Here is a 27352-nt window from a genome sequence, read left to right as displayed (position 1 = left end):
GTTTGGTGGAGGGTTGATTGCCATTTTACATCTTAAAGATTTTAACATGTTTCGTCTTGAGTTCCGATGAGTGAGCCTTACTTCTCCATTTCTCTATATTGAGGAATCCCGACAACTCTTTCCATGGATTTTTTGAGGCAACCTAACGAATCGTGTGCAAACAAACAATATTGACTCTTAATGTCAGGCTATTAATATCTGCGTGCCACAATATGCAGCTAATACTTTATTAGCTGAAAAACACTTTTTGCTACGTCTGGTCAGTTTAAATCACAAAGTTCTTTGGCTGCATGTTAAGCTCACAACATTAGCCCACAGGCTTAGCATTTACATGTGATGTGCAATTTCCTTAAGTGACTATTTATCAACTAACAGGCAAATAAGACCATTCTTTTTGCTCTTATTTGATATCTATCAATATCTATTTAACAGTAAATTTTCTTCATAGGTCCTTTGCAAAATTATGTAAAACATAGTAAAACTGTTACAGTTCCCTGCTAATCCACATACTATTGACAGCTCCTAAAAGTGCTGTAAACCAAATTCCCTTATTAATCACCACACAAAAAATGCTGAAAGCAGCGTACTACAGCTAAAGGTCCATCACTCAGAACATACGAAAAATTGGGAAGGTCATCTGTAGAATCTCCTTAAGTCTTAGATACACATGGCCCTAACACAGGAAAGTCTTACCCTCTGAACAAATTGTCTAATTTCTCACTTCACTATCCTGCTCTTGAAAGGTGGTCCGTTCTGCCGCTGTACAGGGGTGACAGAGGTGGGTCGCTCTTCGCTTCAGGTAAATGAAGACTGCAGAACTGATTCAAAACTATTAAAATGTCAGATATTCTCATGCTCTAGGTCATTGTATTATGGCTTTGGTTCTCCCAGTATTGCTGTGTGTGCTTCAGCATCTGTTCTGCATGAATACACCCATCATGGTGAGCTGTAAGTTGATTTAGAGAGGTGATGTCAGGTTATAAAATATTGAGATAGGTCAGGTCTCATGCTGAGAATACCCCTAATGGCTTATCTGGTCAGTCCAACAGTGGCAGAATTCGGTTCATCATGGTGGGTTCTGTAACAGTGGCTGGAGGTGGAATGTCTGCTCCACTATTTCACAACTTGTAAGTTGTCCTGTCGATCAGCAACCCACTGCTGTGCAGTTGCAATTGTTGCCCTGATCTCCACCCCTGGCATGCAGCAGCTTGGGGAAAGGAAGCTTTCATTACTTGATGTCCCCCCCCCCCCCCCCCCCCCCCGCCCCCCCCACACACACACACACACACACACACACACACACAGGATTCCTTGCATGAAGAGATAAGAAACGAAAACCCTCTTTGAAGTTTACTATGCCTCCAATGTAAAACAACCATATGTATAGGCCCCCCCCTCCCCCTGCAATAGTCTTTCTAGCAGTGAAGTTACACTTTGTAGCAATTACATATTGTCTTCCCAACTCTTCCATTAGAAGATTTTACTCAATGTTAATAGCTCAAAATAATTTTACACACTACTTAAGCTAAACAAAATTTAATGGTACTCATCATCCCCCTTGTTTCTGAGATCTCAACTCGTATAATATTTCGCATGTAGATGGTGCGAGATTCTTCTTTTGGTTCTCATGCTCTATCTTCCCTTGCTCATTTCTTCAGTCGGTGGTGACACTTGGGGCAATGAATCTGGAGCATCTTGAAAAGGTTGTAGGCATCTGAAATTAACTGTAGTCATTAGAGTTGGAAATTCTAGCTTGAGATTTACTGGTGATGTGATCTCAATCTCCTGGTACTGTGCCTGGTAACATGTAATAAACTTCTTGGTGTTACACTTTGGGGTGTATGGGCATAATAGCAACACCCACTGCCCCATTCTGTACCCCGCCAGTCTGGCTTCCCCATATTTCCCTACATCTTCCTAGTGCTCCAGGTCTTTGGTGTGCACTTTTCGTACATGTTTTCATACTTCCCTTAAAGTCTTCGCAAAAATTCCACACCGGCTCTCTGTTCCTCCTGATGTTTGGTTTCACTATATTGAAAGATGATGGCCTCTTCCTGCCATGCACTACCTTATATGGAGAAAGCCCAGTGCTGGTGTGCGTTACAGAATTATACACTACAGTGAAAAATTGTAAATAAGCATCCCAATTACTACGGTGCTGTTGACATAGTAACTCAGCATCCTATCAATAGTATCACGTACACACTCTATTCTACCATTTGCTTAAGGGTGCAAAAGGCTAGTTCTTAGTTTTCGCACCTGTGATAAGTGACATAAATACCTAATGCCTGATAAGCAGCTTGTAACTCGATCTCAGATTATAGTTTCAGGGACACTAAACTTTAGCAACCAGCTATTCGCCATGACCTTTGCCATAGTCAGAACAACGCCCCCACCACCACCACCACCACCACCACCACCACCACCACCACCACCACGTTTTGTGGCTGTGCGCCCAGCAACTGTGTATGCAATATTTAAAATGTAAGTCAGCCAATTGGATGCATACAACTTCTTTAAAAAACCCATTAACCGTGTTCTGATAGTTCTAAGACCACCTTTGTCAGAATGGTAAGTTACTTAGAAAAATACACAGGGTGATTCACAAAGAAATGGAAATATTTTATGTTATTCCAAAAGGAAAACTACAGAAAAAAATTCATATAAACATAGGTCAGCAAATGTTTAGTTACAGAGTTATGGCTAGTAAAAGATTTTGCCTGAACTTTAGCAACTTCTCCAATATGAAGCCATCACAAAACAGTAAGAGGTTAAAGTAAAGCAACGCCCGACGTATTACAAACCAACAACCTCCTTCCTAGTTGCTATGACCAGCTATATCTTCACCTACAATTCTTTCTCCTTTGAAGGCATTACCTTCAGACAAATCCGGGGTATGGCTATGGGCACCCGCATGGCAGCATCCTATGCCAACCTATTCATGGACCATCGAGAAGAATCCTCCTTAAAAACCCAAAATCCTAAACCTCTCACCTGGTTCATATTCATTGATGTCATCTTTGCTATCTGGATCAAAGGTGAGGACACCCTATCGACATTCCTCCAGAACTTCAACTACTTCTCCCCCATTTGTTACACCTGGTCCCTACTTAACCCAACAAGCCACCTTCTTAGATGTGGACTTTCACCTCAAAGATGGCTACATCAGTACCTCCATCCATATCAAACCTACTAACCACCAGGAATACCTCCACTTCGACAGCTGCCACCACTTCCATACCAAGAAGTCCTTTCTGTACAGCATAACCACCCGTGGTCATCTTATATGCAGTGACGAGCAGTCCCTCTGGAAATATACTGAGGGTTTCGCTGAAGCCTTCGCTGAGTGTAATTATCCTCCCAAGCAGGTACAAAAACAAATCTCCCATGCCTTATCTTTCCAGTCTCCCACCATCTCCCAAAGTCTCACCGTCCAGCCACAGAGTAGCATTCCCCTTGTAACTCAGTACCGCCCAGGACTGGAGCAACTGAATTACATTTTCCGCCAGGGTTTTGATTACTTCTCGTCATGCCCTGAAATGAAAAATGTCCTGCCCATTATGCTTCCCACCCCTACCACAGTGGTATTTTACCGTCCACCAAACCTACACAATATACTTGTCCAACCTCGCACAACCCCTGCTCCCAATCCCTTATCTCATGGCCCATACCCCAGTAAGAGACCTAGATGCAAGACTTTCTCCATACATCCTCCCACCACCACCACCACCACCACCACCACCACCACCACCACCTACTCCAGTCAGGTCACTAACATCACCTATCCCATCAAAAGCAGGGCTACCTGTGAAACCAATCAAGTGATTTATAAGCTAAGCTGCAACCACTGTGCTGCATTCTATGTAGGCATGACAACCCACAAGCTGTCTGTCCGCGTAATGGCCACTGACAAACTGTGGCCAAGAAATAGGTGGACTTCCCTGTTGCTGAACACTCTGCCAGACATGGTATCCTTCATTTCAATGACTGCTTCACAGCCTGTGCCATATGGATCCTTCCCACCAACACCAGCTTTTCTGAATCATGCAGGTGGGAACATTGCTAGCAGTACATTTTATGTTCCCGTAATCCTCCTGGCCTCAGCCTTTGTTAATCACTGTCCTCAGCCATCCAGCCCCCTCCATCTACTCATTCCAGTACTACACAGCCGTCATTTCATCATCACACCCATTTTTTTTTTCTCTCTCTCCTTCCCATCTTTCCCCTGCTCTCCGTCTAACCTGCAGCACTTCACTGTCCACCACCCCCACCATACTATACCGCCCCAGCCTCCTCCTTAACCCACCCAGTCACCACTCCTGTCATGCACTGGTGCTACTGCTTGCAGTTTGGTTTCAGTTACCTGAGACTGCATGCGCACGCGTCCGTTGTCTGTTGTTGATGAAGGCCTTAATGGCTGAAAGCTTTAATTGTGAGAGTTTTTTTGTTGTGCCTATCTGCGATTCAGCGTCTCCCCTATATGGTGAGTAGCAACTTTCCTTTTCATAATATTGTTATCTATACCTTATATAATTTTTCTAGGTAACTTTTACCATTCTGGTGAAGATAGTCTTAGAACTCTCGAAACCTGGTTAATGTGTTTTTTCAAAAAAATTGTGTACAGCTGTTTGGGTGACTATTATATTTTATGTAGTCAGAATGTAATGATTATTTTGTTGGTGGTATCTGGCTAAAAGGTCCTAAAATGTCCATTCCTAAACCATCTCAAAAAGATTTGCTGTCTCTGGTAACCTCAGGAGTGGTACCAGCTGAGGGCACAGACCAGCTTGCTGTGCACATGATACTCTATTCATTACATACTGGTCTATTCCTTTTTCCACCAGTAATGTTCTGCCACTTTTTGACCTTTTGCTTTATGACCCACATGCCCAGGTAGTATGTGATGGTGCATTTCCTTCAACATTTCTTCTTCTGTCTTGGCCAGTTTTTAGGATAGTGTGTCTCGGGAAAATTCAGAAAGGGCTTCAGTTTCAAAGAGTGCGGGACAAACACAGGAAGATAGTAGACAAAACAAAGATCAGTATTGTAGTTTTAAATTGTTTTAGCTGTGTTGGGAAAGAACTAGAGCCCCCAAACACTAATAGAAAGCACTAAAGCTGAAGCTGTTATAGACATTGAAAACTGGTTGAAGTCTGGTAGAAGTTCAGACAAAAGTTTTACAAAGGAACTAACAGTGTTTAGAAAGGATAGGTTAAATACAGGTGGTGGTGGTGGGATTTGCTGTTAGAAATAGTTTATCTTTTAGTGAAATTGAAGTAAATAGATACTTTCATCTACATGGATACTCTGCAGATCACACTTAAGTGCCTCGCAGAAGGTTCCTTCAAGTTGATGTGGGTAGACATTGTACTTAACAACCAGAATACATTAATAATTAGTTCCTTTTAATGACTGTCCAACTCAGATGGCTTGTTTGCTGAACAGTTCAAAGACAACTTGAGTCTCATAAAAAATAGGTACCTGAGTCTCAATTACGAAAGGTGGTAATTGCAATCTTCTCTCAATATATTGGCAAAAACACACATTCAGAGCTGATGACAGGTACAAAACGTTGTCAAAAACTGCACTAAATGCTTTCTACGAAAATTATTTTGAGCACTTATTCCAGGAGCACATTTGAAGTGTAAATGGTTTCGAAAACACACAACCTCTCAGTAGCAAATAATCATGAGCAAATAGGGATTGTCATGACTGACACAAGGCCATTGAAGTGACACTGACTACCACAACATCCAAATCCACCAAAAGTAAACACACAATATTTCTGTTTAAAGAAGCTGATAAAAATTTGCATGGCACTTTTCTAAGGGACAGTCTCCACTAACTCTCAGCTAACTATGACCAGACATGAATTAAATTCAGGGAGTAGTATCTCAGGCGATTGAGAGATTTGTACTAAATAAATTAATAAAAGATGGTACTGATCTCCCATGGTACACACAATACTGTTGCAGAACCAACGAAAAAAGCATGCCAAACTTGAAAGCACATTCTCCAGGATTGGCGATGTATTACTGAGGTTTGAAACTTAGCACAGACTTCAGTGCAAGATGATTTTTAATAGCTCCCCCAATGAAGCTCCCTCTCGAAATCTGACAGAAAATCCAGAGATTCTGGACGTATATAAGTACACACCAATGCCAAGACACAATCAATGCCTTGACTGCATGATATCAATGGTAAATACACTCCTGGAAATTGAAATAAGAACACCGTGAATTCATTGTCCCAGGAAGGGGAAACTTTATTGACACATTCCTGGGGTCAGATACATCACATGATCACACTGACAGAACCACAGGCACATAGACACAGGCAACAGAGCATGCACAATGTCGGCACTAGTACAGTGTATATCCACCTTTCGCAGCAATGCAGGCTGCTATTCTCCCATGGAGATGATCGTAGAGATGCTGGATGTAGTCCTGTGGAACGGCTTGCCATGCCCATTTCCACCTGGCGCCTCAGTTGGACCAGCGTTCGTGCTGGACGTGCAGACCGCGTGAGACGACGCTTCATCCAGTCCCAAACATGCTCAATGGGGGACAGATCCGGAGATCTTGCTGGCCAGGGTAGTTGACTTACACCTTCTAGAGCACGTTGGGTGGCACGGGATACATGCGGACGTGCATTGTCCTGTTGGAACAGCAAGTTCCCTTGCCGGTCTAGGAATGATAGAACGATGGGTTCGATGACGGTTTGGATGTACCGTGCACTATTCAGTGTCCCCTCGATGATCACCAGTGGTGTACGGCCAGTGTAGGAGATCGCTCCCCACACCATGATGCCGGGTGTTGGCCCTGTGTGCCTCGGTCGTATGCAGTCCTGATTGTGCCGCTCACCTGCACGGCGCCAAACACGCATACGACCATCATTGGCACCAAGGCAGAAGCGACTCTCATCGCTGAAGACGACACGTCTCCATTCGTCCCTCCATTCACGCCTGTCGCGACACCACTGGAGACGGGCTGCACGATGTTGGGGCGTGAGCGGAAGACGGCCTAACGGTGTGCGGGACCGTAGCCCAGCTTCATAGAGACGGTTGCGAATGGTCCTCGCCGATACCCCAGGAGCAACAGTGTCCCTAATTTGCTGGGAAGTGGCGGTGCGGTCCCCTACGGCACTGCGTACGATCCTACGGTCTTGGCGTGCATCCGTGCGTCGCTGCGGTCCGGTCCCAGGTCGACGGGCACGTGCGCCTTCCGCCGACCACTGGCGACAACATCGATGTACTGTGGAGACCTCACGCCCCACGTGTTGAGCAATTCGGCGGTACGTCCACCCGGCCTCCCGCATGCCCACTATACGCTCTCGCTCAAAGTCCGTCAACTGCACATACGGTTCACGTCCACGCTGTCGCGGCATGCTACCAGTGTTAAAGACTGCGATGGAGCTCCGTATGCCACGGCAAGCTGGCTGACACTGACGGCGGCGGTGCACAAATGCTGCGCAGCTAGCGCCATTCGACGGCCAACACCGCGGTTCCTGGTGTGTCCGCTGTGCCGTGCGTGTGATCATTGCTTGTACAGCCCTCTCGCAGTGTCCGGAGCAAGTATGGTGGGTCTGACACACCGGTGTCAATGTGTTCTTTTTTCCATTTCCAGGAGTGTATTACTGATGACAACACCACTAAAGCAGAGCTACTAAGCAGTTTTCCAAAATCCCTTCACCTAAGACGACGAAGTACACAGAATTCAAATTGAGAGCAAGTTGAGTAACTTAGAAATAGATTTCCTCGGTGCAGCGAAGAACCTTAAAGTACTTAATAAAGGCAAGTAATCCGCTTCATATAGCATACCAATCGTGTTCCTTTCAGAATATGCTGACAATAACCCCATACTAAGCAATCATATACAACCACACTCACTCAACAAAAGATCTTTATCAGCAGACTGGAAAGTTGTCTAGGTCACACACATACTCAAGAAAGGAAATTTGAGTAATCCACTGAATTGCAGACCCGTATCGCTGACATTAATTTGCCTCAGAATTTTTGTACATATACAGTGTCTGAACATTATGAATTACCTCAAAGAAAATGTCTTGATACAGATTGAGAAAATTTTGTTCTTGTGAAAAAAACTAGAGCTCTTCATTCGCCTGAAGTAATGAGTGGTATTGGCAGTGGATCTTGAGTTCATGTTTCTGGATTCCAGAAGCCTTTTGACACTATTCCTTGAAATGGACTTCTCATCAAATTGTGTGCCTATGGAGTTGAGACTAGATCTGTGATTTCCTGTCAGTAAGGTCACAGTATGTAACAACTGGCAGAAAATTGAATGAAACAAAAGCAATACCCAGCATTCCTGAAGGAAAAGTTGTAGGCCCACTGCTGTTCATAATTGACATAAGAGGTTTAGGAGACAATCAGAGCAGCCCTCTTAGATTTCTTGCAGATGATGCTGTCAATTACTGTCTAGTTACATCATCAGAACATCGAAACTGATTACAAAATGACTTACGCACAATAACTGTATGGTACAAAAAGTGGCAGTTATCCCTCAATAAGGAAAAGTGTGAAGTCATCCACATGAGTACAAAAAGAAATCTGGTAAATTTCAGTTACGTGATAAACCAAAAAAATTTAAAAGCTGTCAGTTCGACTAAAATACTAAAGAATTATAATTGTAAACAATTTAAATTGGAACAATTCCCTTCGTCCTTTGCTAAAGTTTTTTGTGCTTTCGAGATCCTTATGGGATATGATGGAGGACATCAAAAAAGTTCAAAGCAGAGCAGCTCATTTTGTGTTATGAAATAGGGGAGAGTGTGTCATGGATATGATAAGCAGATTGTGGTGGCAATCATTAAAACAAATGTGGTTTTCATTGCATTGAAATCCTTTCATGAAATTTCAGTCAAGAGTCGTCTTCTCTGAATGTGAAAATGTTTATTGTTGCCAATCAACATAGGGAGAAAACACCATAATAAAATAAGAGAGCTTGAAATATACGTATGTTCATTTATTCCACAAATTGTTTGAGTGTGGAATGGTAGAGAAATAGTTTGAAGGTGGTTCGAAGGACCCTCTGCCATGCACTCAAGTGTGAATTGTAGAGTAATCAAGTGGATGTAGGTATGGCCCCAGTCTTGTAGACCTAAGTAGCAACTTGTTATGGTACTGCAGCTGCATTATAAACAATTTGCAGTCTTGTCAACAGTCTGTACTGTGTTCCACACCACAAGGCTGTGACCCAGTGCCTGTACTGCACTAACCTTCCAGCTCAATCCATTTGTGTTTCCATGCTTCCTGCCTGGTTTATAGACTACCTCAAAGTCAATCAGTTAGTCTCTATGCCCACCCTGAGTGTCTGCTTGAAGGATCCTTCAAGCTTCACAACAGTTTTAGTGCCTTACTGGTCACCACCGTGAATATTTTACCATACTTAATACATCCATAATACGTGACCCCATATATCAGGCTCAACATCTCCTCTAGGGTTAGTTCAGTTGCCTTAAGGTGTAAGCCAGAGAATGTTCCTCACCTGACGCAACACACACTCCAGTGCCTGATTGGAAGTGTCATATGTTAGTACAAACTACTCCTTACATTCTGGGAAATTCAACACAGTATTAGACATCAAAGCCTCTTTCAGCCATTCAAATGTGAGTGGACACTCTGTTGCTGACAGAGATTTCACATCCATTTTCACTAATTGCTTAAATGTGTGTGCAATGTCTGTAAGCTCCCTCACGGATTTTTTTGTATGAAGTGGTTAATGCTGAGAATGATTGAACTCCTTACTTGGCCGAGGTGCCAAATAAATGCCACACTGATTGTGTTACTTTTGGGCCTGTTTTTGTCCCAAATAACCCACTTCTTCGAGAGCAAAATAATATTTTCTCATACTTCATGTATGATGTATGGCATGTAATCTCGTAAATGCTTTACCCAACCACCATAATGTTTCTTCGTATCTCTTGAGAACACAATTATATCATTCAGGTACACCGTACATGCTAAGGTTTCAAACCCCTCAGTGCTCAGTCTTACAACTACTGAAATGTGGCTGGTGCATTTCTCAACCCGAATGGCATCCACCAATACAGGTAGTGACCCCAAGGGACTGAAAATGCAATTTTTGACTAGTTCTCTACAACCATCTCCAATAAATAGCTGCTTTTCAGATCTTTTTGTTGTTCCATCTACCAATGTTTCTTAGTCTACATCATCGGATGCTCCCAAAGGATTAGTGCTGTCATCACTTATGCCATCACTTGTGCCATCACGCAGCTCATACGAAGCAGTCTATCAGAGCCAGTAGTTATGATACTGCTGATATTTGATTTATGAGCATAAGGCCATGGTCCATGGCATAATTCTCTACCTGATATTAGTCTTCCACTACTAGAAACTCCACCGGAGGCTTTGCCTTAGAAAACTATTACAGGCTGAATCTCAGCCAGCCGAATTGTTTATATGTATCCATGCAACAGTTGTTTCGTGATGTCATTATACCACTCCCCAAATCCCTCAACATGCAAACTAACCTTAACATCCACAGAAAGAACCGCAGTCCACCATCTAAAAACTGATCCCGACTTTATAATCCCACCTGCTGACAAAAGCTCCACCACCGTTGTTTCGAACCGCAAGGATTACGTGGCAGGATGACTCCGTCAGCTGTCAGATGCTTCCACCTACAAACCATGCCACAGTGATCCTATTCCAGTAATCCAGCAGGATCTCCAGTCACTACTCAAATCCTTAGGCACATCCCAGAACCTCTCCCCTGAGTCTGTCTCTCTATTTACCCCTACCACTCTCCGCACTCCCACCTTCTACATACTTCCTAAAGTCCATAACCCCCAACCACCCAGGACGCCCCATTGTGGCCGGTTGCTGTGCCCCCACTGAGAGAATCTCTGCTCTCGCTGACCAACACTTTCAACCTATTACCCGGAACCTATTTTCGTATATAAAAGATACCAATCATTTCCTTGACCGACTCTCCACAGTTCCTGTCCCTTTACCACACGGTGCCGTGCTCGTCACTATTGATGCCACCTCTTTGTACATTAATATTCCTAATGCCCATGGCCTTACTGCTATCGAACACTACCTTTCCAGACGTCCTATGGATTCCAAACCAACAACCTCCTTCCTAGTCTCCATGACCAGCTACATCCTCACCCACATTACTTCTCTTTTGAAGGCATTACGTACAAACAAATCCGTGGTACGGCTATGGGCACCTGCATGTCACCATCCTATGCTAACCTGTTCATGGGTCATCTAGAGTAATCCTTCCTAAAAACTCAGAATCCTAAACCCCTCACCTGGTTCAGAATCATTGATGACATCTTTGCTATCTGGATTGAAGGTGAGGACACCTTATTCACATTCCTCTAGAACCTCAACTACTTCTCCCCCATTTGCTTCACCTGGTCCTATTCAACCCAACAATCCACCTTCCTAGATGTTGACCTTCACCTCAGAGACGGCTACATCAGTACCTCCATCCATATCAAACCTACTATGTGACGAGCAGTCCCTCTCAAAATATACAGAGGGTCTCACTGAAGCCTTCACTGACCGTAATTATCCTCCCATCCTTGCACAAAAACAATCTCCTGTGCCTTATCTTTCCAGTCTCCCACCACCTCCCAAAGTCCGGCCACAGAGGAGCATTCCCCTCGTAACTCAGTACCATCAGAGACTGGAGCAACTGAATTACATTTTCTGCCAGGGTTTAGATTACCTCTTGTCATGCCCTGAAATGAAACGTCCTTGCCTGTATCCTTCCCATCACCTCCACAGTGGTATTCCACCGTCCACCTAACCTACACAATATACTTGTCCATCCTGAAACAACCCCTGCCCCCAACCCCTTACCTCATGGCTCATACCCCTGTAATAGACCTAGATGCAGGACCTGTCCCGTACATCCTCCTACCACCACCTACTCCAATCCAGTCACTAACATTGCCTGTCTCATCAAAAGCAGGGCTACCTGTGAAACCAGTCATGTGATTTACAAGCTAAGCTGCAACCACTGTGCTGCATTTTATGTAGGTATGACAACCAACAAGCTGTCTGTCTGCTTGAATGCCCACTGACAAACTGTGGCCAAAAAACAAGTGGACCACCCTGTTGCTGAACACACTGATATGATTCCTCATCTCAATGACTGCTTCACAGCCTGTGCCATACGGATCCTTCGCACCAACGCAAGCTTTTCTGAATTGGGCAGGTGGGAACTTTCCCTGCAATACATCCTACGTTCCCATAACCCTCCTGGCCTCAACCTTCGTTACTCACTACTGTCCTCACCCATCCAGCCCCCTCCCTGTTCTCATTCCAGCACTACACAGCCGCCATTTCACCACCACACTCAGTCTTTTAATTTCTTTTTATTGTTTTTATATTGTAGGGAATGAGACAGGGTTGTAGCCTCTCCCCGATGTTATTCAATCTGTATATTGAGCAAGCAGTAAAGGAAACAAAAGAAAAATTTGGAGTAGGAATTAAAATCCTTGGAGAAGAAACAAAAACTTTGAGGTTCGCCGATGACATTGTAATTCTGCCAGAGAGCAAAGGACTGGGAAGAGCAGCTGAAGGGAATGGACAGGGTCTTGAAAGGAGGATCTAATATGAACATCAACAAAAGCAAAATGAGGATAATGGAATGTAATCGAATTAAATTGGGTGATGCTGCGGAAATTAGATTATGAAATGAGACAATTAAAGTAGTAAATGAGTTTTGCTATTTGGGGAGCAAAATAACTGATGAGGGTCGAAGTAGAGAGGACATAAAATGTAGACTGGCAATGGCAAGGAAAGCATTTCTGAAGAAGAGAAATTTGTTAACATCGAGTATACATTTAAGTGTCAGGAAGTCATTTCTGAAAGTGTTTGTATGGAGTGTAGCCATGTATGGAAGTGAAACATGGACGATAAATAGTGTGGACAAGAAGAAAATAGAAGCTTTCGGAATGTGGTGCTACAGAAGAATGCTGAAGATTAGATGGGTAGATCACGTAACTAATGAGGAATAGAATTAGGAACAAGAGAAATTTGTGGCACAACTTGACTAGAAGAAGGGATCTGTTGGTAGGGCATATTCTGAGGCATCAAGGGATCACCAATTTAGTATTGGAGGGCAGCGTGGAGGGTAAAAATTGTAGAGGGAGACCAAGAGATGAATACACTAAACAGATTCAGAAGGATGTAGGTACTGGTAGATGAAAAATATTGCACAGTATAGAGTAGCATGGAGAGCTGCATCAAACCAGTCTCTGGACTGAAGACAACAACAACAACAACAACAACAACAACAATAATAATATCTCCTTTCCGCTACTTACCCCCTCCCCCTTCCGCACCTTCTCTCCTGCCCTCCGTCTAAACTGCAACACTTCACTGTCCGCCACTCCCACCATACTATCCCTCCCCCTCCCCACCCCTGCCTCCTCCTTACCCCCACCCAGTCGCCACTCCCATCATGCATTGGTGCTGCTGCTCGCAGTGTGGTTTCAGGTCTCTCAGACTGCAGACATGTGTGCAAGTTGCGTTTGTGTGTGCTTGTATCTACTGCTGACAAAGGCCTTAATGGTTGAAAGCTGTAATTGTGTGAATCTTTTTGTTGTGCCTATCGCGACTCAGCATCTCCACAACTTTCCTTCTCTGGTATTGTTACATTCCATCCTGGATTTTCCATTGTTTCATTATACCACTGCCTAAGATTGGAGAATCACACAGTTGTATGCTACGGAGCTCGTAGATGGGAAGAGTTGACACTATTCGTTTTATTTAGCACTAGGACCCACAACTCATCTAATTTCAATACTCCAGGTTTTCTGTTGAAATTGTCTGTGTTTTTGGATTTCTGTAGCCTCTGTGTACATCCTAGTGTAGTAGTGATCTTGCTAAAACCACAGTGTCAGAGAAATTAGTTTGGCGGTTTCTCTGTCCTATAGTCTGATTTAAATTAGTTGTCACTCGACATTTAAACTCCGAAGCTGTGGCAGTGTCGTGTCAAGTGCAGGCTGCAGCCACAGCATATTGCCTTCTGCAGCAATACAAAATCACTTTTTTAAAAAAAAAAAAAGCCTCTATCTTCTACAAGAACCAAGTAAAATATCTCAAATTTACGTAAGGTGAATAGCCATCTTTAGTGTGTCTTAGCATGTCAGAAATCTTCCTCTTAACTTAAATTAGGGAAAGTGTTAAATTAATTTTTTGAAACAGATTAAACTTTCCCATTTGTAAAAAAACTTCAAATCTTTTAAAGTTTTCTTGTTACATTGAGTTTCTTATATACATGCTTTTGAAAATGCTGTGTTTATGGAATTGTCATTAGTTACCCCATAACAATTTAAAGTTTCTGTCTCCTGCAAAATAATGTAAAAATTCTGTAATTTGCTTGTAGTACTGTCTCAATGCTATCTCTAAGCACATAAGAAATCTTGTCTTAATTATAATTAGGGCTGGTGTTATGTTGATTATTGAAACAGGAGAAATTTTCGCGTCTGGAAAAGTTTCCTTGTTATCATTGCATATCTCAAAAGCTGTTACACACATGAAGTAACGCATTGGTGTCTATAAAAAATGAAATATATTTTAAATGCAGTCCATCGTAGCACCATGGGAGGTGGCTGCACAGTTTTCCTTAGTCTCACAATAGGAAAGAGAAACTGACTGAAGTAGTCACAAATGTAAGATTTAATGGAAGTAAAACATTCATTAAAGAACACTACAGCCTACTTTCTAATTACACAATGGGAAGACACCACTCACTTCAGAGTCAAAGTGAACTATTGGTGTCACTGCACGAAGTGACAGATTTTTATAAAGTCTTTGATGTTCCATCCAGAATGTAAACTGAGTTCTTTGGCTTGTGGTGGGATAAAAGTTCTAATAATTCTGCTCTTGTTGAGTTATTGTCTAACTGTATCTTAAGATTCTGTAGGCAGCAAACAATGTCGTTTTTCTTCGTTGCCTTTGTGCCTTGTCTTGTATAGCTGAATTATACAGAACATTATGTATGAAAATTATAATTTTTTTTTAGTTTTGAAGTACAGTCTTTGAACCATTTCACAAATATATTGTGGTTAATCTCCTCGTGGTAGTCAGAGGCCTTGTTTGATGTGAATAACAGCAGACAATTAGAAATGAAACCTTTTGAATATTCATCATTCTTTTTCCTCTGCCAATTGGAGCTGCCATACTACCACTGATTGTATCGTCTGTCCAGCTCTCTTTTTAAACTGTCCCGCATGAGTATCATCAAGCCAGATGATATTGTCAAAGTTTGTTCCTATTGATCCAGTAAGTAAGATGCACCACCAAGCTGCAATATCTTGGCATTCCATTAATAACTTGCAACCAAAAATGGATTTTTGATGGAATCCTGACTTATTCTTGACTCATAACAAGGATGATTTACTACCCTGAAATAGGTCTGCTGCTACAACAGTAACAAGTGATTTTTATGAGTGTTAGATACTCTTTCCTTGAATAATGTGCATATATCTGATGTTGAATTGCATTTTCCTGAAAAGGAGAGATTTGTGACCCTATTCTCGAGGCACCTCTTCTTTCCAGGTGTCTGCAATTTAGATGACTCACGTGATTATTCTTTTGTGAATTTCCCCTTGCAGATTCTTATCACTGGTGAAACATGTGAAACACACGACCGATAGCGTATAATCGTGCCATGTGTGATGTGTTTTGAAAGTTTCCTTGTAGTGTGCAACCTCTGCCTGTCCCTCTTTTTGACTATTTTCTTCACACGTCATATGGCATGCAAAGCTGAATGTCACCCAAATCTTTCACTACACTGGCTCACTGAGGCTTGGCTGGCACAATGCTTCGGGTGGCACAGTGCTGTGGAGCTGGCAACATGTTGGGGGCCAACAGTGCCAGGTTCCCATTGGTGTATTTGTGCCAGTTGCTTGTGTTTCATGAGGCAAGTGTTAATGCTTCTTTTTGTAGTTCCTATGTACACGTTGCTACAGATGCATCGGATTTTATATATTCCAGCTGTGGCATGTGATGAGCGTGAGTCCTTTACAGTGTTCAAATATTCACACACCTTTCTTGTTGGCTTAAGCACTGTACCAATTTCTTGTGAAGGCCATTCTGAAATGATAGAGCTCATCCTCCTGTGAGAATGGCCTTCAGAAGAAATTGCTACCCTGAGACAAATAAATTGGCTGCTACATCCTGAAAGGTTTAGAGTTTCTAAAGAAAAGGAACCAGGTAAAGGGAAGGTCTTGCTTTCATTTGTAAAAACTATCACAGATCGCATCAGCAAAGTATTCAGAAAACATTGCATTGGTACAGTGTTCAAAGCAACAAGAAAGTGTGCGAGTATTGGAACACTGCATAGGACCCATACGCGCTGCTTATCATAGCCCAAGTATATAAAATCCTATGTATTTGCACAAAAGTGTACACAGGAACTACAGAAAGAAGCATTAACAGCCACCTCAAGGAACAAGAGCAGTTGTCATGTGGGCAAGATGAATAAGTAGCAGTAGCTGATTGTGAACTAGGACCAAGAAACCATCAAATGCATTTCTCTAACACTGAGCAAGATCTAATAATTACAATGCTAGGATGGACAGAGCCAAAGAAATTCAAAAGCACAAAAATGATTTCATCAGAAAAGGTGGAGGATTGAAATTAGGTAAGTTGTGGGTACTAGTGCTAAATAAAATAAACACCACCAGCTCTTCCCCAGTACAAGCTGCATAGCAAATGTAGATGTAGCTCTCCAATCTTAGACAGTGGTCTAATGACATCACGAACTAACTGTTGCATGGGTACATATAAACAGCTTGGCTCGCTGAGATTGTTTGAGTCTGTAACAGCTTTCTGAGTCATTAAAACCTCTGAAGTTTTTAGCAGGGGAAGACGAAAAATTTGACAGGGAATTAGACCTTGGACTATGGTCTTAAGTCCATAAATCAAATATGACCACCATCACCACCACCGCTCAGTTTTTGGTTAATGAAGTCCTCTATAAGAGGCTACGAATGATGAGGTATGCTGTAAGGGTTCCAATATATAGATGCTTCATTCCCCATTAGAATTATATGTTGCATTATGGGTGTCGTTGGTAATGAACTGTGAGAATGAAATAGATCCTTGAATTTCAGTAACAGGTCTTCCAAGTCTTCCAAGTCTTCCACCCCCTGCCCCCCCCCCCCTCTCTCTCCCCCCTCTCTCTCCCCCCTCTCTCTCCCCCCTCTCTCTCCCCCCTCTCTCTCCCCCCTCTCTCTCCCCCCTCTCTCTCCCCCCTCTCTCTCCCCCCTCTCTCTCCCCCCTCTCTCTCCCCCCTCTCTCTCCCCCCTCTCTCTCCCCCCTCTCTCTCCCCCCTCTCTCTCCCCCCTCTCTCTCCCCCCTCTCTCTCCCCCCTCTCTCCCCCCCCTCTCTCTCCCCCCTCTCTCTCCCCCCTCTCTCTCCCCCCTCTCTCTCCCTCCTCTCTCTCCCTCCCTCCCTCCCCTTCCTTCAGATCCTCTACCTTTGTACATAATGCAGTTGTAGCAGTTACTTGTACATGATTATGTCCCGCATGTGATGTGCGCAAATTATCTTTGTCAAAATGTCTAAACTGATTGGGTCACTCTCTCCCTGTCAGTCTCCTATGTGTGTATAGTACTTCTATATCAATGCATCATTCTCTTCTAGTGGCTCCATCAGACATGTTAACAGGGAGTTCTGGCACCACACTTACCCAAAGTAGCCACCCTGTGCCTCCTATCACTATATCAACCAAATGAAGTTGTAATGATTTTTGTCCATGTTTTTACTGCTTTGTCTCTTAAGAGAGAGATGAATCTTGCAACTGCATTTCACTGATGGCATCTTCCACCAGTTGGAGCATTGACCCTTGTTCCACCATATGTTGCTGATGAGCAATTTTGGCAAGATGCTTGAATAGAAAGTGTAGTCCCAGGATTGCACTGTAACTGTCACTTACCAAAGTCACCTCTTCCATGCACTCTCGAAATCATTCCGTACCAACGTGAAGACTTCATGCTGCTTAACTAAATGACTTCACATCTCCCACCCCACTCAAACTGTAGTGCAGTGGGTTTAACTGTTTCTGACCTATGAGGTTCAGGCTTGCCTCTGACGTGTGCACCAATGTCAGTAAAGATTTATGCCTCCAGCCCTTTCAAATTCTTACTGCACCATGCTGTGCCTATGCATATGTTTCTGCAGCACTGAAACATAACACCACCATCCAGAAGACCTGTGGTTCCCATTTGCATTTAATGCCTGAATATTCTGTTGCTGTCCATTCCATCCCATGCTTCTACAATCCCATTGCTGGTGCCCAACCATATTGCATTTCTCACATTGTGGATGATGGCACTGCCTCTGGATGTCTCCTGCACACCCACTCCTGTAACAGCTTACATCAGTAGATAAAATAAATCACATATTGTGCACCTTTGTTGTTAAACCTATTTCCTCCTGCTCACTAGCTATTCTAATAGCTGTGTATAGGCCCTTCAGGGTAGCTGACATATTGGATGGCGACCTCCCAGGAAAGGGTCTAGTTCCCTATGCTCTTCTATCTTAGGATATCTTGTTATCACTTCTCCTTAGGCCCATTGACTTTCTTTATTGTATCACTGAAACCCCCAACAGACTCATTGGGCTTCTGTGACATATCACACAACTCCTCTGGGAAAAACTTTCGGGGGTGTAGTGTTGCTGGAGGCCTTGTTCTAATTTCTAAAATGTTAGTGCACTGGTCAACTGTTCATTATAATGTCACAAATGTTTTTTCTTCGCCTACCAATCATAACTTAGCATTGTGTGATAGCTTATCGTCAGATCGAAACCCATTCTTTGTTGCTGCCTCCAGACCATCCAGAAAGGACAGTAAATCTTCAGTTTGTTTGCCAGAAAAACAAATGAGACTCATGGTGGCTGGATCCACCAATGGAGTAGACAAATTGAGTAATGCCCTACCTTCCTTCATAGCGACAGTTCGCCTTTCACATCTCTTTTTCCACTGATAATTGCGCTACCTGATTTGATGATGACAGAATCATCTGCTGTGCGGAGACACTCTGCATCCCATATTTTGTCTGTTGGAACATATATCTTGAAAACACGACAAAGTACACCAAAACAATAACACCAGGACAATAACCACTCATAATCGTAGAAAACTACTTACACCTTATACCTAATAATGAGCAACTTTGACTTGTTAAACTGCCTAGCAATGTGACCATAACAGTGGCACGTGAAACACCCAACTGATACCTACCCAGTACAATGTTCGTTGTGTCCTAGTAAGTTGCACTGCGAGCACCTTACTGGTTGCAAATAGTACTCCTTAACATTGCCTTGGATTTCTGACAAGTCAGTCGGTTCGTCAGGTTTCATAAATGTTAATCTTGAGGTGCGATGAGTCTTAATCTTGAGGTGCGATGAGTCTCACCATGAACTCCTCTCCCGTGCACTCAAAAATTGGAGAAGAAAAAACAATATTATGAAAAGGAAAGTTGCTGCTCGCCATATAGTGGAGATGCTCTGTTGCAGGTAGGCACAACAAAAAGACTGTCAGAAATAAAAAAGAAAAAAGAAAATGTTTTGTCAACTCATACCACAGAAACTCCCCATGTAAATTGCTGCAGGTGCGGTATGATGCTGGGTCCAGCTTCTGATCTCCATTGCGGCGATGCCTTTGATACTAAAATGTAGAGGCTCAGGGCAGAGTGGAGCTGAGACCATGGATTGTTGTCAGGATGTTGGCAGATACTGGCTCAAGAAAATCTCATTAAGAGCCACCAATTGTTTGACGGCTGGGCCGGAATGCAGTTGTATGATGTCCACGGGTGTACAATCTTGACATTACTCTGCAGCTCAGGGCAGGGCCCATTGGCAGACGTAGAAGCCCATCATGATTTTTGTAGAGGAAGACAGTCCTCATGGTGGCATCTGCTCTTGCGAGCTGAGTCTTACAGCATCAGTTTGCCTGCACAAGTGCAGGTGGTGGAATGGCTGGTTGCACTTCCACAGTCACAAATGGCTGCCCTCTGGGGGCAGAAGGCTGGCTGCAACCAAAGTGAGCCTTAAGGTGGCTTATCAGCTGGAAGTTGCCAAATCCACAGGAGTGGGCTTAGAACAGGTAGCAGGTTCATTGGTGGTGAAGTTAATCCTGTTGTAGCTTCTTGAAGAACTATCACTTCATCTCCTGGCATAGTCTTCCTCTAGATGGTGTTGCCAGAGTGAGATGTGTTTGGCTAAAAATTATGGATATTTATGAGGGTTAGGTACATACTTGTTTCCAAGCCTGTCCACCAAAGCAAGGTGGCAGCCAGAAGGTATAACAGCTGGCCTGCTATCGCGAATGTAACTCTGCCTTTCTGTTGTGTTGTCAACATTGTGGGCAATGGTTCCCGGTCTGCAGTGGGGAAACAGGCAGCTGGTATTGCTGAATCTTACATAACTACGTTTTGGTCAGCTCTGCGTTCACTGGCTTCCATGGCACTTCTGAAACATCCATAGCAGCACTGCTGTTTCATTCTGGCGTTGAAAATTAGTGACGATGCTACTGATTCATAGTTATTGCCATTTTTGCCTGCTACACTTTTTTTTAGGTGAATGTGATCTGGGCTCGATTTTGACCACTGGGCACAGTTTTTAGTGTGAGGGGTCTGTGGTATATTATGGTTAAAAGGGGATCTAAATCAGCTGTGAATTCTGTATACAATCTGGCATTAATCCCTGTGACCAGTGTAATGTTGTTTAATTCTAGAGATTTCAGCTGTTTCTCAGTGCCATCAATACTAATATCCGAATCACTTATCTTTGCAGTTGTGTGAGAAACTGAGCAGTTCACTTTTATCTTCTTTTGTAAAGAAAAACTTGAAAATTGAGTTCACCATTTGTGCTTTTGTTTTGCTATCCTCAATTTCATTTCCTGTGTCGTCCATTAGTATGTGGACACTAACTTTGTAACTACTGAAAACTGTTACATATGACCAGAGTTTGTGTGGATTTGTGAGAGATCTCAGGAAAGATTCTTCTAAGGTAGTCATTGAAAGCTTCATGCATTGCCCTTTTGACAGCCAAATGTGTTTCATTCAGTGTCTCTTCATATACAGTCCTTTGCTGTATTTTTAGTTTAATATAGAGTAATCATTTTCTTTAGGACTTCCTTTACAGGCAGTGTGTATTACTCACTCATCCACTATGTAAAATTATGTAGTACTTGATGAGTTGCTCCAAATGCTCGTGCCTAAAGATAAACATTTTGAATTCTTCCTTGAGATATGACAATACTGTGTCTTCATCTGTTTAGTGAGCATCTCAATTTATCTTCTTGTTTTAGTTGGGATTTGTACTTCAGTAATCAGTTGCCTCAGTCACTGATATTAATTTCAGTGTGCAATACTCAGTGGTCAGGTCTGTTGATTACCATTAGATCATGTTGGAAAGTTGTATCCTGACAAAGCGAGGTATTCCAATTTCATTTTTCCAAGCTTTAAAATGAGAATTTAAATTTTAGACCAAACTCATTACTCCTTTAAAGTATCACCATTAATACTGAAATATTGAAACTCACACGGTCACCAAAGTACTTGTACTGTCTGCAGGTAAGTTATGGTCAGTAGAATGTTGGGGCCTTCCTGGTGTGCTATGACAAAATTAGTTCCTTTGAGTAATGGCATAGTTCTGGCTAAATTGAAGAAATGGTCTTTAATGTGGAAGGAAACCTTTGACGTGTGATAGCTATTTATGTAATGCACACTAAAAAACCCATGCAGAATACTAAGTTGCTCTAATAATGACTTCAGTAACTCAGTTGAGAAACCCCTCAGGGGCTCAGCATTCCTTTGCTGAGTACAGGTGTGGCAACCCCGATTTTCCCGAGCTGGAGAATGGTAAGCATCACTAGTCCTGTGTCACCATAAGCTCCGGTCATACTTCAGCGACCACCGAGTGGTGCAGCAGTGGAATGTTGTGTGTTTCGGAGAATGGGGTCTTAGATTCACTGCCTGGACCGCGAGGAAGGTACACCCCTCTATAAAAAAAACTCTCATCCTCAAAGTGTGCTACGTGCTGAAGAGGTGAATGGCTGTTAAGGTAAAACAGTCTTTAGCATGCAACCTCTGTGGCACCTGCTGTCCCCCAGTTGTATAAGGCTTGCTCAGGCATGCAAGGCTCTGCCTGGGTCGACGGTTGTTTCCCTGGCGTCTTGTGGGATCCCTATGGAACTGTTTCATTAAACTACTACTCCTCACGGGACAGGTGTACCGTCAGGCAGCACCTACACCCACTCCTCAAAGAGAGCTCGGTTGGTCAGTCCTCCCGAAAAGAAGCCTCAGAATCAAGTGTCAAATGACTTCGTAATGGGACACTTTTAGTTGAAATTGCTACTTCCAACCAAATCTCTAAGTTTCTGGGATGTAAGGCCTTAGGCGACTACCCAGTCGAGGCAGAGTTGCATAACACCCTTAACTTTATTAAGGGGGTGGTTACGTGTTCCGATATAATGGAGGTGGACCCCGCAGAATTATGTGAAGAATGGAAGAATGTGGGCATCATGGAGATGCAGAATTGTATGAGGAGAATCAATGGCAAATGGGAAAAATCGACAACATTTATTCTAACGTTTACTACTCCAGAATTACCGGAACATATCCTTTCAGGCTATATCTGCATTAAGGTATGCCGTTTGTTCCTAACCCCAAGCGATGCTATAAATGTCAAAGATTTTGCCATACCACTATGGTATGTAATGGGAAGGGTACGTGTGGCAATTGTGGAGGCTCAGCTCAAGAGTCATGGACTTCTCGTACACTTCCTCCGAAATATGTAAACTGCTCTGGGGATCACCCAGTGTGGAGCAGAAAGTGTGGGGTTTACAGCGAGTAAAGGAAAATTCAAGAGTTGAAAGTAAAGAGACGCACACCCTATGGTGAAGCAAGAAAGGCTTTCAAAGCCATGCAACCACCAGTTTTTGCTACTTCTTTTGCATCAGCCCTTATGACACCAATCACTAAGTGTGATGCCTCCACACAAACTCGGACCACAGATTAAGGTACGAGCACATGCACTTGTCGATTTACATGTGGTGGAAACGCTCCACTTGCAACTGATGTCCTTCGGAAGCCATCAGCAGTAGGCTTAACACCTAAGTCACACACCACTCCCCAACATCAGAAGCCAATTAAGCCATCCCCACAACCCAGGCAACCACCGCCTGCAGTTAGTAAAGAAAAACATACTACAAAAAGTAGTTCAAGGAAGTCCAAGAAAGTGCTAGTTAAACCTTCCAATCGACGAGCTCTCTGACTTTCTTATGGAGACTATGCTCTTGAGGATATGGACTTCCAATCAGAGGAACCAGAGAGTACGACACCAGCTAACGTACCCCCTGACCTCCCCGGTAAATCACCGCCTCCATGGGAGAAAGAAAAGAACAACCATCGCCAACCAATGGCTTCCACAGGGACTTCTGTGTTGAATGGATATTGCTCGCATTTGGAAGAAATGCAGCTGCTAGTCCAGGCTAAACCTCTCTGCATCTGCTTACAACAAACGCATCTTAAAATCACACACACCTGCATTACGGAGCTTCCACATATATAGGAAGGACGATATTACTGGAGATGGAAGGACGATATTACTGGAGACAGGGCTATAGGTGGAGTGGCTATTTTCCTTGATGATAGATGCCACTCCTCTCCTGCCACTCTTACCATGACCATGCAAGCAATTGCTGTGAAAATTCTCGCACCCTTTACTATCTCAGTGTGTTCTTTGTACATGCTGATCCCCCCCCCCCCCCCCCCCCCCAATGATGCTTTGGATGCAGACGCACTGGCAGGCCTCTTCCAGGCACTCCCACACCCATTTCTCCTTGTGGGAGACTTCAATGTCCACAGTCCACTGTGTGGCTCGGTGGCTCAGCTACTTCTTGCTCCAGGGGTCAGATGATAGTGACCCATCCATTCTGAGAACATCTGCCTTCTGACCGCCGGTCAGGTGACTCACTTTTCCGCAGCTACAGGGTCTTTTTCAGCTGTTGACCTTTGTTTTTGTTCCCCAGCTATTGCAGTCTCTGTTCAGTGATAAGTGGCTCCAGATTTACATTCTAGTGACCACTTCCCAGCGTGGATCCGTCTGCCGACTAGCATGGTGGCCAACAGGGGACCACGCAGGTGGATGATACAAAGGGCAAGTTGGTTACAGTACAGTCCACAGGCTATTTTTGAGCAAACGGATTGTGCACTGTGGCGGTGGCCCATATCACTCATGAGATCCAAAGGGCTGCTGCAGAGTCCATCCCCAGGTATAGCAACCACCTCAGACAACTGCCTGTACCTTGGTGGAATGACTACTGTCGAAAGGCGATCAGGGCCAGACGGACAGCTCTGCATAACTTTAAACACTGTCCAACCACAGACAATCTTCATGCCTTCAGGTCTGCGAGAGCACATGCAACACGAGTGATCAAAGGACGGAAGAGGGCTTCCTGGAGGGAACTCGTGACTTCCATTAATCGGTCCACTTCTGCTGTGCGAGTTTGGGAATCAGTAAGACTGATTTCAGGCAAGGGTAGTACACATCCCCTTACAGCTTTATCAAATAATGGGGTCTTAATCGACATGCTAGAAGACAGGGCTCGTTTTAGCGAGGACGCTCAATTTCTTCTCGCGTAGTGAGCTCCAGGACCTGATGAGATCCATTATGCCATGCTTCGTCATCTGTGCCCTGAAGTGAAAGGTCAGTTCCTCTCTCGTTTCAATCAGATCTGGTTTGATCAGTACCCAATGGCTTAGAAGGAGGCAATATTAATTCCATTCTGGAAACCCAGCAAGGACAGTAGCTCCCCTAACAGTTACCGGAGTGTCACCCTTCCACCTCGTATGGCTGCTAGAGTCCAAAGGTCACCTGAGCTGCTTCCAGTGCGGTTTCAGGCACTACCGTTCCACTCTTGACAACTTAATTGTACTGGAGACGGCGATATAGGATTCTCCCTTATGCCGAAACCATTTCGTTTGTGTGTTTTTTGACCTTAAAAAAGCATATGGCTCTACTTGGAGGTACGATATCCTTCACCAACTTCACGAATGGGAACTACGTGGATGCCTGTCGCTTCTGGTCCAATCCTTTCTCAAGGACCGACGTTTTCGTTTATCACATTTGCGATGCCATGTCTGATTGCTATGTTGAGGAGAATGGTGTGCCCCAAGGCAGTGTCCTCAGTGTCACTTTGTTTGCCATCGCTATCAATGGCATTTTCTTGACAGTCAGGTACCATGTCAAATGCTCTTTGTTTGTGGATGACTTTGCAATCTTCTACTCTTCCTCTGATTTTAAGACGACGACAAGGCAGCTACAGATGACCATTAGGAGGCCGAGACAACTGGTTTTCGGTTCTCACCTGAGAAGGCTCTGTGTCAATTTTAACTGTGCTCATTGGTGTTTTAACCAACCAGTGCTTACAATGGGGGACTGTATTTTACATTTTCAAGACACTGCGCGCTTTTTGGGTTTATTATTTGACTTGAAATTAACATAGCTCCCACACCTGAAAGACCTACTAGGAAAGGGCTTCCAGTCATTGAACATTTTGAAATGCCTTGGTGGAAAAACAGGGGGAGCAGACAGGTCCCGCCTCCTGCAGTTTTATAGGGCATTTGTTCAATCACACTTAGACTGGAAGCGTTGTCTATGGGTCACCCCGTCCTTCTTACCTCCGGATGTTAGATGCTGTCTACCATGAGGGCATTCAAATATCGACTAGAGCCTTTTGGACCAGCCCAGTTCAGAGTCTGGTGCAGAGGCTCGTGAACCAACACTTTGGATTCAGTGACGTATCCTTTTGGCTCGAAAGGCACTGAAAATCTCAGCCTCACCTCAGTCATTGGCATTTAGTTCAATGATCCAACGCACATTCGAACGACTGTTCAGGAATCGGCTCCAAGTGACCAAGCCATTTGGTATACGTGCTACAGACTGTCTCAAGGATCTGGATTTCTCGGTCATGAAAATACATACCCAGGGATGGAACACACTGCCGCCTTGGTGTCTTCAGAGGCCCAAAGTGATTTTAAGCTTGACACAGCACAAGAAAAGTTGTACTCCAGATTTGGTTTTTACAACTTTGTTTTCGTCTATTTTAAGTACACACATCATAGTTTTTATCATTATTTATACAGATGGATCCCAGCAGGAAAAGACTCTCGGTTGTTCTGCTGTTTTCCTTGATAGGGTTTTTAAAGTGCGTCTTCCAGAACAATTTACAAATTATGATGCCAAGTTACGTGGCATTTTGATGGCACTGGAGAGGGTTCACAAGACATTACCATACAAGTTTTCTTGTCTGTTCCAACTCTTAGTGCACTGCAAGCACTTCACCAAATGTATTCGGTTGACCTGCTGATTCAGTTCATCCATGACTCCTTACAGCAGCTCCAGCACAGTGGCTAGGTGGTGATCTTTTGCTGGGCACCTGGCCACATTGGGATACAGGGTAACAACATGGCTGACAAAGTTGCCAAGAAAGCATGTTGGTATAGTGCTGTCCATCAGTGTCCCATCCCGTTGCATGCCATTATCTCATTTTCTGACAGATGCATCATGCGTCAGTGGGAGACTGAATGGTTGCAGGTGACAGACAACAAACAGCGGTCGCTCAAATCGACCACAAAGGCTTGATGGACTTCATGTCAGCCTCGCCGCTATAAGGAGGTTTTGTTTACCAGACTGTGCATCGAGCGTAGCCCTTTCCTCGTCCGGTGAGAGGATCCACCATTCTGTGAAGTTTGTGGTGTGCCACTTTCAGTTCAGCACATTGTGGCTACCTGTGTCCTGTATACTGATATTAGGGCAGCCCTCGGTCTCACAGGAGATCCCACCATTCTCGCAGATAGATACCAGTGTTAAAAGATTGGTGAAATTTTGTGAACTGTCAGGCCTCCACATCTACTCCTAAACCACTGGACCGATTTCAACTAAACTTGGTACACATACACCGTACTGTCAGGCAAAAATTGCTGTGGGAGTAAGAACCACCTACCTATCAAAGGAGTGGGGTTTGGGTGAAAAAGCATAGCCTGCAGTGCCCGAATTCCCAGACTTTATTCATCCAGTATCTGAGAATGAGAGTGCATAGCAACTTGCAATAAACTTTACACACAATTTCAAATCTTAATAAAATTCCTGCAGCAGATGATAGGAATCCTGTCTCCAATGATGCCAAGAGGTGCCTGATGGCTTTGTAAACTGCCTGCTCTGTCATATGCACTAAAAGTGTTGCATTGACTTATATTTTCTTTCTCTGTTTTGAGAGCCTGTTGCATTTCCAGTGATAAAGCAACACTCAGCTCACCTTAAGCTTTG

The 27352-nt window shown here is 43.7% G+C and overlaps 1 protein-coding gene across 1 annotated transcript in view; it reads left to right on the top strand.

Moving 5' to 3' along the window:
• The first annotated feature begins 2362 nt into the window (after positions 1-2362).
• Positions 2363-27352, top strand: part of LOC126474315 (ras-associated and pleckstrin homology domains-containing protein 1-like) — an 80971-nt gene continuing 55981 nt past the window's right edge. Inside the window, exon 1 of the mRNA XM_050101782.1 lies at positions 2363-2484. Within this exon, the coding sequence (XP_049957739.1) occupies positions 2363-2484 (122 nt within the window). The remainder of the gene's footprint in view (positions 2485-27352) is intronic.

This window comes from Schistocerca serialis, chromosome 4 (assembly GCF_023864345.2).
Source record: "Schistocerca serialis cubense isolate TAMUIC-IGC-003099 chromosome 4, iqSchSeri2.2, whole genome shotgun sequence".
Classification (NCBI taxonomy): domain Eukaryota; kingdom Metazoa; phylum Arthropoda; class Insecta; order Orthoptera; family Acrididae; genus Schistocerca; species Schistocerca serialis.
This window is presented reverse-complemented; position numbering and strand designations above follow the sequence as displayed.